The 13,381-nt window shown below is 34.6% G+C and overlaps 1 protein-coding gene across 1 annotated transcript in view; it reads left to right on the top strand.

Annotated features, from left to right (window-relative positions):
• LOC136559317 (adhesion G protein-coupled receptor A3-like) overlaps positions 1 to 13,381 on the top strand; it is a 252,001-nt gene that overhangs the window by 98,473 nt on the left and 140,147 nt on the right. The window contains exons 5-6 of the mRNA XM_066554455.1: positions 5,597 to 5,668; positions 6,422 to 6,585. Of these exons, the coding sequence (XP_066410552.1) occupies positions 5,597 to 5,668; positions 6,422 to 6,585 (236 nt within the window). The remainder of the gene's footprint in view (positions 1 to 5,596; positions 5,669 to 6,421; positions 6,586 to 13,381) is intronic.

Genomic DNA, 13,381 nt, shown 5'->3' with positions numbered 1-13,381 from the left:
TCTCTGCTTTTGTTGTGCTCAGTGAACATGACTGTGGCTATAAAGTTAGATTACCTTGGAAGGTAAGTTTAATTCAAAATGGTGAAGTCACGTTGTTAAATGGAATGTATTTCTAGTTGCTAGGAACAGACTCAATAGAAACTCTTCAAATCCATGCTCTCTCAGAAAGATCTGAAATTTCCATTCACAAATCTACAAGACCCCATCTTAAAAGTTAAATAGAAGTTCAGTACAGAACATTGGTCTCTTGGTGGCAAAGAACAGAAATTCATTCCCAGAGAGTGCACAGCAGTTGGTCTGTGACAGTGTTTGGCTGTACTATCCCTTTTGTCTGAAGCCCAGGAGAGAATGTGGCAGTGTATCTCCACACCCTTCACCGATGCAGGGAAAAGGCACAATGTGCAGGCTGACTGCCCATGGTTATTGGGCTGATCAAACCACACCATTACAGTTTCTTTTTGTACAGATTTGCTATATACCTGCTATTTCTGGTCACCAGAGTATCTGTCCCAGCATTGGCAATTTTTTTTCTGAGCTGTAAGGACCAGAGAGACTCACCAGTTACCTCTACACAGTCATTAACTTTGTATTTTCTTGCATCCACTCTTTTTGTGGGTCTAACTTTGACCCACATTTAATTTGGAAATGGCTGTGTTTCCAGATCTTGCTGTATCATTTTCCTTCTGAGGCACCAGTTTATAACAGAAATTTGAATGAGACATTTCTTAAGTGTAGCTCCCAAGTGACAGTCTACTAACATTTTTCACTTTGAATAGTGTTATTAAATTAATTACAAGTTCATGTTTAAGAAGGTTCTTCTCTTCTTGTTCTCTTAATTTTGACCAAACGTTGGTTTTGTTATGGCCAGATTTCATACTCACATTCTCTTAATGCTGTGAGGCAGAGTCATTGTTGAAAGCTCAAAATGCAACCACTCAGAAGACCATTTTGGCAGAGCATCAGTAATGTCTTACTCCCCTCCTTTCCATCTTGTCCATTATCTTACTTGTCCATTATCTTACTTTGTTTTACAGTAAATGCACTTTACACCAGGTCCTTCACGCTTTTGTGGATATGATGTCCATGCTTCAGTGAAAAATTATGATTCTGGTAACTGGAGACCTCTTAGTCTGACCTCTTTCTATTTTATAAGTGAGTTTTGAAAGAGAGAAAAATGAAAAAAAAAAAAGTTGGCAAATCAGAAATTGTTAAAAATCAATATGAGGCTATAGATGGTTTATAATGTCATCATATGAAGAGATCTTTAATCTTAAAAATCATAGTAATATATATTTAGGTAGTCTATAATATCTACTCTTTAATAATCTTTTAGTTAAAATAGAGCAGTATTGTTGAAGTGTCTTTTGCACCATGTCTTAGCATACTTTCCAGATTTTAAAATCTTCCTTGCTCTTTGCTAAGCTTTTCCTGTTATCTTCTCTCCAGTTCTTTGATCTTTTAAAATTTTGAATTATTTTTTTCAAGATTTAAGATTTGGCTGTTAATCCATTTAGTCTATCCCCCATTTTTCTTTTTTGGGTTTTAAATTGCCTTTCTACCACTGACCTAATAAATAGGTCCATCCTGCATTGTAGTCTGTGTAGCCTAGTGCTTTATTAATTACTTTATTTGTTTTATTAGTAGTAGTATTTCAAAAGTCTGTCCTTTGGAAATTAGAGGCTTAGTAATAGTTTAGTCTACCTTATGCTTTCATCTGAAGTGAATAATTTCACAATTGCTATGTCAAAAGCTATAGCTGCCTTGCAGGGCTTGTTCTCCTTACCAAACCAAAGTCAAGAGTAGCACCACTCTTGTTGGGTCACTGATTATTTTGTGAAAAAATACTGCCACACTCCCAGTCAAGGGGAACTGTCTCCTGCCATTCAGAGTATCACATGTTCCTTGATCTCAGAAATCTCATATAATGTCCTAATGCTGGTAGTAATTATTTGGACTGAGATCTCAGTTTGCCTGTGGTGTAAAAGTGGTCATTGTTAGTGGACTGCAAGCTGATGCCGCCTGGTACTTTTCTATCACTTTTTTTGCCTTGGAAGTTTATGAAGAACCATACTTTTTAAACATGTTTAAAAGACAATAGGTCACCTTTCTGTTCCTACTGATATGTCTGAATTGTGTTTACTTGCCATTTGAGGGTATGAGAAATCTGTTCTCTGGAAAGGTTATGGAGAAGCATTTACTCAGTGCAGCATCAGTGTTTGTAACAAGGAAAAGATGACAAGTTATTAAATATGGAACTGGTTTCATAGCCATTTACTGAAGGAGAAATATAATGATGCATAGATATGTGTTGATTTATGTAGTTGTTGATTTGGTAATTAGAGCTCTCCTGTGTTATGTTAGCAGAGATGAAGTACAGAAGCCTGTTTGCAGGCTGTTATCAAAACCAGTAGGGAGAGCCATGAGTCCACTGGAGGGAGCAAAGGACATAAATCTTTTCATGTGCCTTCTGTGAAGTACAAATATGGGATTTTCTTGTACTGTTTACAAGCACAAATGCCAGGTGAAACAAAATAACACAGTGTGTTTCGGTCAATCTTGTAAATCTAATTCAGTTTGGAAAAAAATGGGAGTTAGAGCTGAGAAATCAGCTCTAGGCCCAAACTAACACCGTGTGGTTTAGCCCAATGATGTGATGCATAAATCTAAACTGAGTACAGTAAAGGTATGTTCAAATACTTCACTAAAAGGGTGAGGATTGCCTGGGCTTTCAGGGATAATGCACACACCCTTCAGTGGGCTTGGTGGTTTTGTGTAGTCTAGTTTAGAACAGGACAACCTCCAGAATTCCTGATTAAAGAAAAAATGAATTAGTAGTATCATCTGGTATTGTTTTTAAACAGGCAGACACACAGAGACCACAAGAAATGGTCAGCCTCTTGATGATGTAGAGAAGACTTTTACTGCATTGTAATCAGGAGGTGTAGTTCAGGGAACAGAATTGAATTCAAAGTTACTAATGAAACCTTAAATTTCATACAGGCCCTGAAATTACTGCAGCCACTGACTTCTGATTATGTTCCTTGAGATTGATCTTATTTTTACACCCTCTTGGATTAGATGATTTTTACTCTGTAAAATGATTTCAAAATGCTTTGACGTCATAGGACAAATGCAACTGGCAGTGCCTCAGTATGAGAGTAGATTTATTACATCTTCTAAGATACTAGTTTACCTCTTTTGGCTAATATATTACCCTTTGGCTATGTTTATGCTGTAATGAGGTGCATATATTCTAACTAGGAGTGACATAATTGAATGCAACAAATCTTCCAAATCTCCTTTGGACCCAATGTTTCAGTGCTTTGTTCCAGAATTAAGTATGCAAATATATTTTGGCTAGGTAATGGAGCTGCTATCTACATTAATTCTATTTATATTTAATCTAAGTATTAAGAGCTGCAGAATACTGGGATGATGCCACTGTGCTTATATACCAGACTTCATTTATTTAGGCCCTCATAAATTATCTTCTCAGGTTTCAAAATGTTGCAGCCTGAAATCTGTTTCAACAAGTAGCTACTGCTGGTTCTTCCCTTTGGAGATTCAAACCCAAACTTTATCATTGCTTCCAATTGTTTGATTAAACTATATCTGATTTACTCTTCATCCTGTCTCTGAATCATCAGCAGCAGTTAGCTTTGTGATAACATAATACTGCAAAATCTTGTGTGACTTGATGTCATTGCACCATCTAATCACTTTGTATGGTGCCAGAAATCAAATAAAAAACACTAACACAGTTAATCAAACAGACCCCATTTCAGCAAATAAGGAAATACAGAATGTAACCTGCCCTCTCTGTATTTCTGATCTCATTTTTTACACCTCCTATCCCACTTTGCCTATTTTTTTTGCACAGATCAATCTGTTATCGTTGCATTTGACTTTTGCTTTTTAATGCTGCTCTTAAGAGGGAAGCATTCTTCATATTCATATATTTCTGCTTCTATCTATATTCTGCCTCAAATGGTACTTTGACACATGTAACTCTTTTTGACTGTTTTGTGGCATTCGTCATTTATATTGAAACTTTTGGCAGAAGTGCTTTATTAATTTCTGGAAAAGCACAAGTATTGGTATATGAAAAAACAAGTTTAGGACTTTCTAATTAAGACTGAAATGTTTTATCTCTGATAAAACTGAAAGCACATCTTTCTATTAATGGAGTGAGTTAATGGCATAGTAAGTGCTTTGAGCTTTGGAGTGAATCAATTTGTTTTATTTGAAATATTTGCAAACGAGGTGTTACAGATGTTTCTAGAATAAATGCCCTTTTAAATCAAGCTAAAGTAGGGTTTTGGGATATCTGAAATGGAGAAATTTTACAACAGTATATATTTGACAATATTGTAATATATAATGTAAATTATGTGCACTAAAAAAATAGGTATTTACAGAGTGCTGCATCAGCTCAGAAATGCATGAGTTATTTGGGTGATTTGAGAAGATTTCTGAAATTTTTGTTAAAGAACAATCTAATTCTAGTGGTGGATATCCAAATATTATAATTATGTTTCTTGGACATAGAAATGTGTTGCATTTTGATTTACACAGCCCTGTGAACATGATCCTAGTCTGCTAATAATTAGTAGTAATATGGAAACTTCAAACCAGGTCATTGCCAGAAGAATATGAAAAGTTGAATTGCTGGATTTCTGCTGATGTCACTGTCAGGAGCTCAATTATTCCAGCACTTGGTAAAAGGGAATTCTGAAATTTTCCTGATAACTGAGTTTTTGTAACCAACTTTGAATTCAAACATATGGTGTTCAGGCACTGGACAGAACATACCTCAGTATTTCATAAGTAGGTAATTCATATGATCTGAAGTCTTAATCTTGGATATGCGCTAATTTTTAAGTTTATGGGTAGAGAAAAAGACATTATTACTTGACAATTAAGCATTTAATTTTTGTATTACTAAGGCACTGGCAGAGCAATACTGTTTAACTATGTTAAAGTGAATTGCCTCTGTTTGCAAGTATTCAGCCTGACCCATTCAGCCATCAAGACAAGAAAGAGTAGAGCAGTAATTAAAATGGAAATGAACTAATTTAAGGATGGGAAAAATTGGTGTGTTTAAAGTCCTTTGTAATAAAACTGTTTGAGTAGTCACTTTGAAAACTCATTACTGCTTTAAGGAATTGCTTGAATTCTTTGGAACATTACTAAATTAAGACACTGTTTTTGTTTCTTTAGCTTGAAGACATCCTGACTATACAATAAAAATACAATACAGGTCTCACTGACTAATTATTTTATTAACATTTTCACCCAAATTCTAGAATATTCTCTTCTCAAATTCTCTTCTTTTAAATATGTAGAAGTGTTCCTCTTTATGAGACCAAGTGAATTGTATGTATTTCTGCTGTGAAAATAAAACAAGTGTGAATTGATTTAAATATTACTGTCACCTACCAAAACCAAAAAGCAATGCACCAAATTTAAATATGTTTTTACTATTGTCAAGAAAGCAACTTTTTAATTAGCATTGGGAAAATTATATTCTATAACAATTTTCTTTTCTTCTTGCATTTGTTATGACTAACAGTAAATTGCTTTCTTTTTTCCCTAGGAATTTGTCAGGGAATATTTTTTCAAGTCTTATGAATGGACTTTTTTCTGAGCTGCTAGCTCTGAAAGCCCTGTGAGTATCATTCTTTTGTTTGTAATCTGAAGTACTTCAGAAACACATTAGAATAAACATAGCAGAGTTGAATATGAATTCAAGCAGGATTGTTTCTAGAGATGCATTCTAAAAATAAAATCTGCAGTATTTTGTTATCCATGTCTGGCTCACTCTTGATGAGCTGCCATCTTTACCTGTTGCAGAAAAATGGATAGCACAGATAATTCAACCCCATTCCTGACTAGCCTAGTCTGGTCTCCTGACTAAAATCCCCCTTTTTTTTTTCTTTTTACTTTAAAATCTTATACTTTTCCATGGTTTCATGCATTAAATTTATTAGGCCTCTAATTGCACAAAACCAGTAATGTTAAATATTTTTCCTGGAATTATGCTAACATTTCCCAGTTATTGATATTAATTGTACTTGGCTAAGATTTCAAAGTGTATACTGAATGTTTCTACTTAGAGAGGTTTTTAGTAAATTTAGGTATGTTATAGTATGATTTCTGCAGTAACACAGACTCAAAATTATTTCAGTAGTCAATGATATTTTCCTGGAACCAAACACAGAATTTTTGCATAATATTATGAAAGTAATAAACAGTGGGACAATGTGTATTGGTTGTCTCAGACTGTCTTTGAATTCATGCATCCATAGTTATGCATTAATCTAGAATTCTCTTTTAAATTAGATAATCTGAATCTAGCAGAAGAAAATATGATAATGGAAACTGCATGTTTACCATTTGTGGTCATTCTTTGCCTTTGTAGACATTTCAACACTGATTCACTGATTTGTGACTGTAACCTGAAATGGGTCTTGCAATGGGCCAGAAATGCTTCAGTCCGAATAGCAGAGGAAACAGTTTGTGCTTACCCCAGTGCTTTACATGGACTGTCCCTTTATAACCTGAAGGAAAACCAGCTGATATGTGGTGAGTTGTACTCTGATTTAGCATTACAAACTGAATTGGAATCCAGAGAAAATATCAAAACCCCAGAAATTATGCAAAAAACCAAAATAAAAATTAATAATCTGATAGATGTTTGACACAGAAGATACACCTGAGAATGAATGAGAACAGAAAAAAATAGAAATTTCTTATTTCATATCTCAAGAACATCACTGTTCTGCAATGTATTCAGTAATGTGCAATTGTGACATAGAACATTTAACTATGATGCTAGCTCTACATTATATTCTTCATGAAACTGAGGATTCCTACCTGAGTTTGTATAACGTTTCTTTCAAGTTATGTATCTGAAAGAGTGATATTGATGTCAAATTTAATTCTTTTATTTTTTATTTTTATCAACCTGTAACTATACCTTTTATCACTGCTTCCTGGGGATGAACAGAATTCTTACAGTGTGCTTCAGTTAGGTGAATTCTGTATGAACATGTAGAAGTGAAATGTTTTGTGGATATTTTCCACCATAACAAACATGATAGATGTGGTCTGAGGGAAAAAGCAAAAAGGTAAAGGAAACTCATTTCACATTGAGCTTTGTCTATCAATGAGCAGATTAAACCAGAGATTTTTAAAAGTATTGCACTGCAGAGAAAAGATCACTGCCTGAGATGGTGCCAGTGGGTTCCAGAATCAAAAGTCTAATTTCACACATGGTTGATGAATTTCAGAATCTTTGAATCTTTGACATGCTTGAATCACAGAAAATTGCTGAGATTGGGACTTTGCTAATGTCTTTTGCAAACAAAAGGAGAGTCAGACATTTCTCCTAATAACCACAAGAAGAGTGATGTGTGTTGTAAGAAACATATTAATAGCAGGGGGGAGATCAGAAGTTGCCTGGAATGATATAGAGAATTGGTTTTAACAACAAATACAGATATTTATAGGTTGGAAGAAATGTTAAAGGATGTGAATACTACCTACACATGGTCCATCAGGTGAATTGTTAAGGAAACACAGATAGGTGTCTGGAGGCAAATATGGAATGTGACCTTGTGAGTGCAAGGCAGAGACATTTCCAGTAGCCTGTGTTGCTAAACATTTGAAATTCTGCAATGTTCTTCAAATATTAAGCTCCCATTTTATAGAGAGCCAGCATGGGCATCTCCATTTCCCAGCAGGAAAAGTAGTTATTCTAAAAGTGCTGGAATGATCAGAAGAGTGATTAAGGACTGTTAATTGGCATTTCCAGGTAACAAGTGAATATAAATCTCTGAATTCTACAGAGGGAATGAAAGCAATTTCTCAAAATTTCTTAATTTAATTCCTAATAGGACTCCCTATCAGACCTTTGATACAGAATTTATAATGCCCATCTAGTTCTCACTCCTTCTTACAATCAAGGGCTGTAATGACTGCCAGTAGCTTGACTTTGCTTCCAATATCTGCAGAGAGTTTTACAGTGGTTGTAGTTGCTGAGCTTTCCACCAGCTCTGTAATATCTGCCAGGTATTTCATGGTGCTCAGAGTATCTGCTGGGTAGCTCACAGTGCCCAGAACATTTAGCAATTTCATTTTCAGTAAGTTAATTTGAGCTTAGGCATAATAGAAAGCTGTCTGGCACCAAAATAATAATAGCTATTGAGGATGATTTATAAATAATATGTGTGTGTTAAAATATGCACGGAGTTGATCAAATTAAACATCTCTTAAAGAAGATATTGAGTGACTTAAAATAATTAAAAAAAAATTCACCTTTATGTGAACATCATCCATACTGTCAGACATTTATAGACACTGATCTTCCTTCTACATGCTAAAAGGTATTATAGTTATCACAGTGACAAGATGAGCAAAAAAAGAAGAATGAAAGGGAAAAAATTAAAATAGGAGAGAAATGGACAAAGAGTTTTGCAGGCAATGAACCAAGAAGTCAAAGTATGTGGTTTCTGAATAGCTACAAGGAGAAGTTTGCCATCAGCTTTTTAGATTATTTTATAGGTTGGGGTGAGAAAAGAATAATCTTTTGGATTTCTTCCTGGCAAATCTTTCTCACACATCTACTTACTCATGATAGCCAAAGTAGTAAGTTGCCTGCTGGAAACAGTTAAAAACCTGCTTTGGGGATTTTAGGAGCTATGTAACTGCACAGTTTTAGAATTCCCAGGGTTCTGCTTGCATATTTCGCTAACAGCTTTTAAGAGCTACTTAAATCTTCTTTAACAAAATTCTCCAGCTGTCAGAAATGTTTGGTTATAAAACAATTCTTCACAATGTTGGAAATAAGGCTGAAAAGCTGGTTGGATGACAAAGTATGGTTTTGCCCTTGTCTTCTGCGTTAATGATGAGAGACTGTGGTGAGTTCATAATGGTATGGACAAAGTATCTCTCTGAAAAATGGTTGTGAAATTGGCTTCATGCAGTGCCTCGTTACTCTTTCTCCATGACTCCAAATACAGGTTATTCAGTTTCCAGGAGGAAAATTATATTTTCCTGAATGCAAGTGCTATAAATTTTTAATTTTCCTAAATACAGGTACTGAAGTCTGATAGGAGTCTGAGATTTTCTCTGGCTCACATCACCAGCAGAGATGGATTCTCTAAGCCAAATTCTTCACTCAGGAAAGACCCGTATGTGTGTTTGTCTTAAGGGGATTATGAAAGGTTGCTCCTAAAGCTGGATTTTGATTATTTATACTGGTTAATGAGATAAGAGAATTTAGTTTCTCAGTCTCGAAACTGTATTGATGTTACTGAACAGCATGAATAGGTAAAAATTCAGTTGTTCTGCAAATTACAATTGACATATAACTGTGATGGAGTACTTTTCTGTTAAAAAGCGTTGACTCATCAAAACAATGTTTGCAAAAGTGCTGACTTTCTTTTTTCCTCCAATTAGATTTTATTTAAAGGTTAGAAAGTAGTTGACATAATATCAATAATATTTAAATAAATGTTTTGACTAAAATGCTGAAAATGTTTACTAAATGTTACAAAAAAATATTGCAAAGGTCAAATTACAGAAAAAATTTTATGGTGCCTGAAGACATTTATTTATTTATTTATACCACAAAGAAAATGATCTAATTCTCCTGGGACAAAGTGCTGTTTCTCATACAGATCTCCTACAAATTAAAATCTTGGGTTTTGAATATATATATATGCTCTACTGATGTTTATAAATAAGTAATTGAGAACATATTATTCCCATCTGTTAATTAAAAAAGAAACTGCTTGAAAAGAAAATATAAAAGGATATTGAGAAATCTGTTTTTTTTGCTTAGAGTTTATTGCATTAATACATAATAAATTGCATTTTCATTCTTTATCATGATGGATTTTTTCATGCAGTTAGTAAAAAAGTTTTGTTCTTTTTTGGTATCAGTAGCTTTTCTGGTTTCTGTGGTCTACTGTTCCAATCTTGGTGATAATATTGTTGCATGGACCTATAAAGCAGACAGGTTCAAAGAACTAGAGGGAGCATCTTGATTCTCAGGAAATCAAAATGCACAGAAGAGTCTACATTGCTTTAAAGTGATTGTGTCTACTCAGTCAGATGGTTTGCTGTGCATACATTCACATCAGTGCATCACAGCATTTTCAGCAAGCTTGTTTCTGCTGCATGACACCTTTTCTGTAGTTGTCTTTATCTTTCCTGTAGTTGTCCTTACCTGTCTGAGCCGTGCTGTGAGGCAGTCTGCCAGAAAGCCCCATAAAGCAATCTTGCCCCATAAAGCAATCTTAAACAGTCCTGGGTGGCTCTCTGGCCATGTTAGCAGAGCTTGCTCTGGCTCTTTGCATCTAACTCCATATGAGATGCTGGCTAAAGGTAATCCCCAAAAACTGTGTTTGCCCTTTTTCTCTATGTTGATGTAAAGCTATGTACAGGTCTTTTCCTTGGAAGAAACAAATCTATTGCTTCTCTCTTTATTATGCTTCTGCATTGAATGTTTCTGTTTCCCACTTCCTTATTATCTGTGTTGAATTGAATGGGAGAAAATCTCTTTCTGTGTTGAGCTGATTCAACACAGGACTGTAGGACAAGAGTTAAAAGTTCTAAGATACAGGGTTATTTATTCACCTATAGTTTGCACATCTCTGAAAAACCCATGCTGTTGAAATAATTACACCTAGGAAATTGAGACAATTAACAAAGCTAGTATTAATACATCTTCTCCTTATACCATCCTCAGCAAAGAAACTTCAAAGGTAAAGGAAATGTGTATAAGCACAAATGTTAGATACATTCATTGAGGACACAGTCTCAGGGGAAAATATGGTAGAAATAGAACTCAAAAAGCACAGAGTAACAGCAAATTACAAGACAAGTATCTCAGCTGAGTAATTTTCCTTTCCTTTATTGACATAGGTGAGATAGCATCTGGTTATAGGTACCATCTCATCTACCATAAATGCTTCCTGAGTCACAGGAGTCTGTTTTTCAGAGGTGGAGTACCCAGAGGCTTGATTTGAATTGTTGCTCTGTGTGCTTCACATTCATGAAAATCAACTGTAGGGTGTTTCACAGAAGGGCTATTCCAGTAGATTATTTTGAAAGAATGTATTATGCCAGAATGTGTGTTCTGTCACCTGTTGGCTGTGATCCATAGAACTCTTAAGTATTTACATCAAACTTACAGTGAGAAATTCTTTGGGTTGGTTCATAATTTACTAAAAGCTTTCATAGTCTATTTGGACTTTCACCAGGGGTGGCAAGAAGTGAGTACTCACAATAGAGCTGGAGTTTTGTCTGTGTTGAGTCTGTATGGTGAGGCTGCTGCCATGCCTTAGGGGGCTGTCTGCTGAGACAAGTGTTAACACTGCAGTAGAATAAAAATCCATCCTATTGAATATAGAGATGAGAAAAGAAGATAATAGTTGTGACTTGTGAATGTCCAACAGTGTTTGAATTATTACTCAGTCTCTGAATTCTGTAAACTACCTTAGTTTAAACTGTTAACTCATGAATTAAATTAGCAAGTTCTGACTCATAAAATATTATTGAAATGTGGGGTTTGGGGAATGATAGACTCCCTACTTAGGATGGACACTTCAAAGGGAGGAATAAAAGTCAAAGAAGTAAATCCTTTTCTGACTTCTGTGTTCTGCAATAAAATTCTTTAAATGTTTCATAGAAAATGTGAATAATTTATTGGATGGGAGGAGATAAAGTTGTTAGGGAATTGTTTGTACTTAACCAGCACCTTGTCTTTTGTAGTTTGCTTCACTTCACTGAGAATCAGAGTATCTGTTCCCCCAAAGGAGCAGAGTCAGGCTAAAATGTAGGTGCTTTTTACTCTGATGCTTCATACCTGTTCAGATGAAAACTTGTGCAAAGCAAAAAAAGAAAAAAACACAATTATATGCTTTATGCATTCATTCTGCTTGTGTTGTTAGAGATTTCTTGTCCATTTTAAGATTCAATTTCTTACAAAGGAACTACTTTCTTCATTAGCAATCTACTGTCACATTTTCTAATCTGCCTTTCTCACGCTTAAATATCAGGAGAACATTAGGGTACATTTCTCTCAGGCCACATGCTGCTCCCTAGTCTATTTTTATAAGTTTGGGGTTTTTTTGCAATCTTACCTAAAATACAAAAAAAATTTGAAGCATTTAAGACATTTTAAAACAATTATAGTAATACCATTGGGAAAAACTAGAACATTTTCTTTCCTATGCTTCCTCTATAAAGTACTTTTATTTTTTTGAAGTAGCTTTCTTTCTCCTTGACATAGATTGTTAGAAGAGTGTGGCTTTAAATGCTTTCTCAGCAGTGATGGAATAGTGTTGTTTTAGATGCTGTGTTGTTTTAGATGCTGTATTTGTTGAAATGTCTTTATAATTTTACCTGATGTAATTGCACATTGTTTCCCCATCATTCCTAGCAGAGTAAGTGGATATCCACTGTCCCATAGTAAGAACTTTGAAAGAAATATGTACTTTTAAAATGCAGGAGAGGGGAAAAAAAATTAGGTACTGGGGAATTTTGTCTTTGAAAGAACTTTTTTAACATTTAAATTTAAGCTGATGTCAACAGAATACAATCAGCCTTGATCTATGTCAGTTTTTAAGAATGCTGTCTACTATCTTGTGTTAGGGATATGGTAAAGAAGTGAGATTTGAAACTCATTTTTTCATGTGGTGCCAAAAATTAAATATCTAGATTCCCATTCAAGTCTTAAAATTGTAAATATCTATATTTGCACATAGATTATTGTTAAAAGTTTCCTTTTCTGTGTAAAATATATTGCAAGAAAAAACACGATCTTAAAATTACCAAGGAGTATTTTTTCTTCCTTTATTTTTTTCAGCATACACAGAACATACAGCGTACACAAAACAAACTTAAACTTAGGGACAGGTTTGAGATTATTGTTTCAATAATTTCTTTATTAATTTACAAGTCATTCCTACTGCATTAACACAGAGTAAATATTGAACTGTGGGGGGGTTTCAGGATGTACTAACTGACTAAACTCAAAACCTCAAGCAGGAAGAATGATGGATTAATTATCCAGATTTAGACCTCAGTCCTGCAGTTTCTTGGCAGTCCACAGGTAGCTTGCTGCATTCATGCAGAGCATCATTGTCTTCCAGAATATGCAGGATCAAGACTTCAGCTCTAATTCTGCAGGGAGTGCCTAATCACATGAGTAGGTTTAATTATGTTAAAATAGGAATATTCACCCTAATAATCTTTTACAGGATTAGGTTTTGCAAGATATAGATAGTGATACAATTAGCAGTATTTAAATCCTCTTCCAATTACTTTTGTTCTACAGTGTAAGCAATTCAAAATTTTCTTTATTAAGAAA

This window comes from Molothrus aeneus, chromosome 8 (assembly GCF_037042795.1).
Source record: "Molothrus aeneus isolate 106 chromosome 8, BPBGC_Maene_1.0, whole genome shotgun sequence".
Classification (NCBI taxonomy): domain Eukaryota; kingdom Metazoa; phylum Chordata; class Aves; order Passeriformes; family Icteridae; genus Molothrus; species Molothrus aeneus.
The sequence above is the reverse complement of the archived record's forward strand: the minus strand, read 5'-3'. Positions and strand labels throughout refer to the sequence as shown.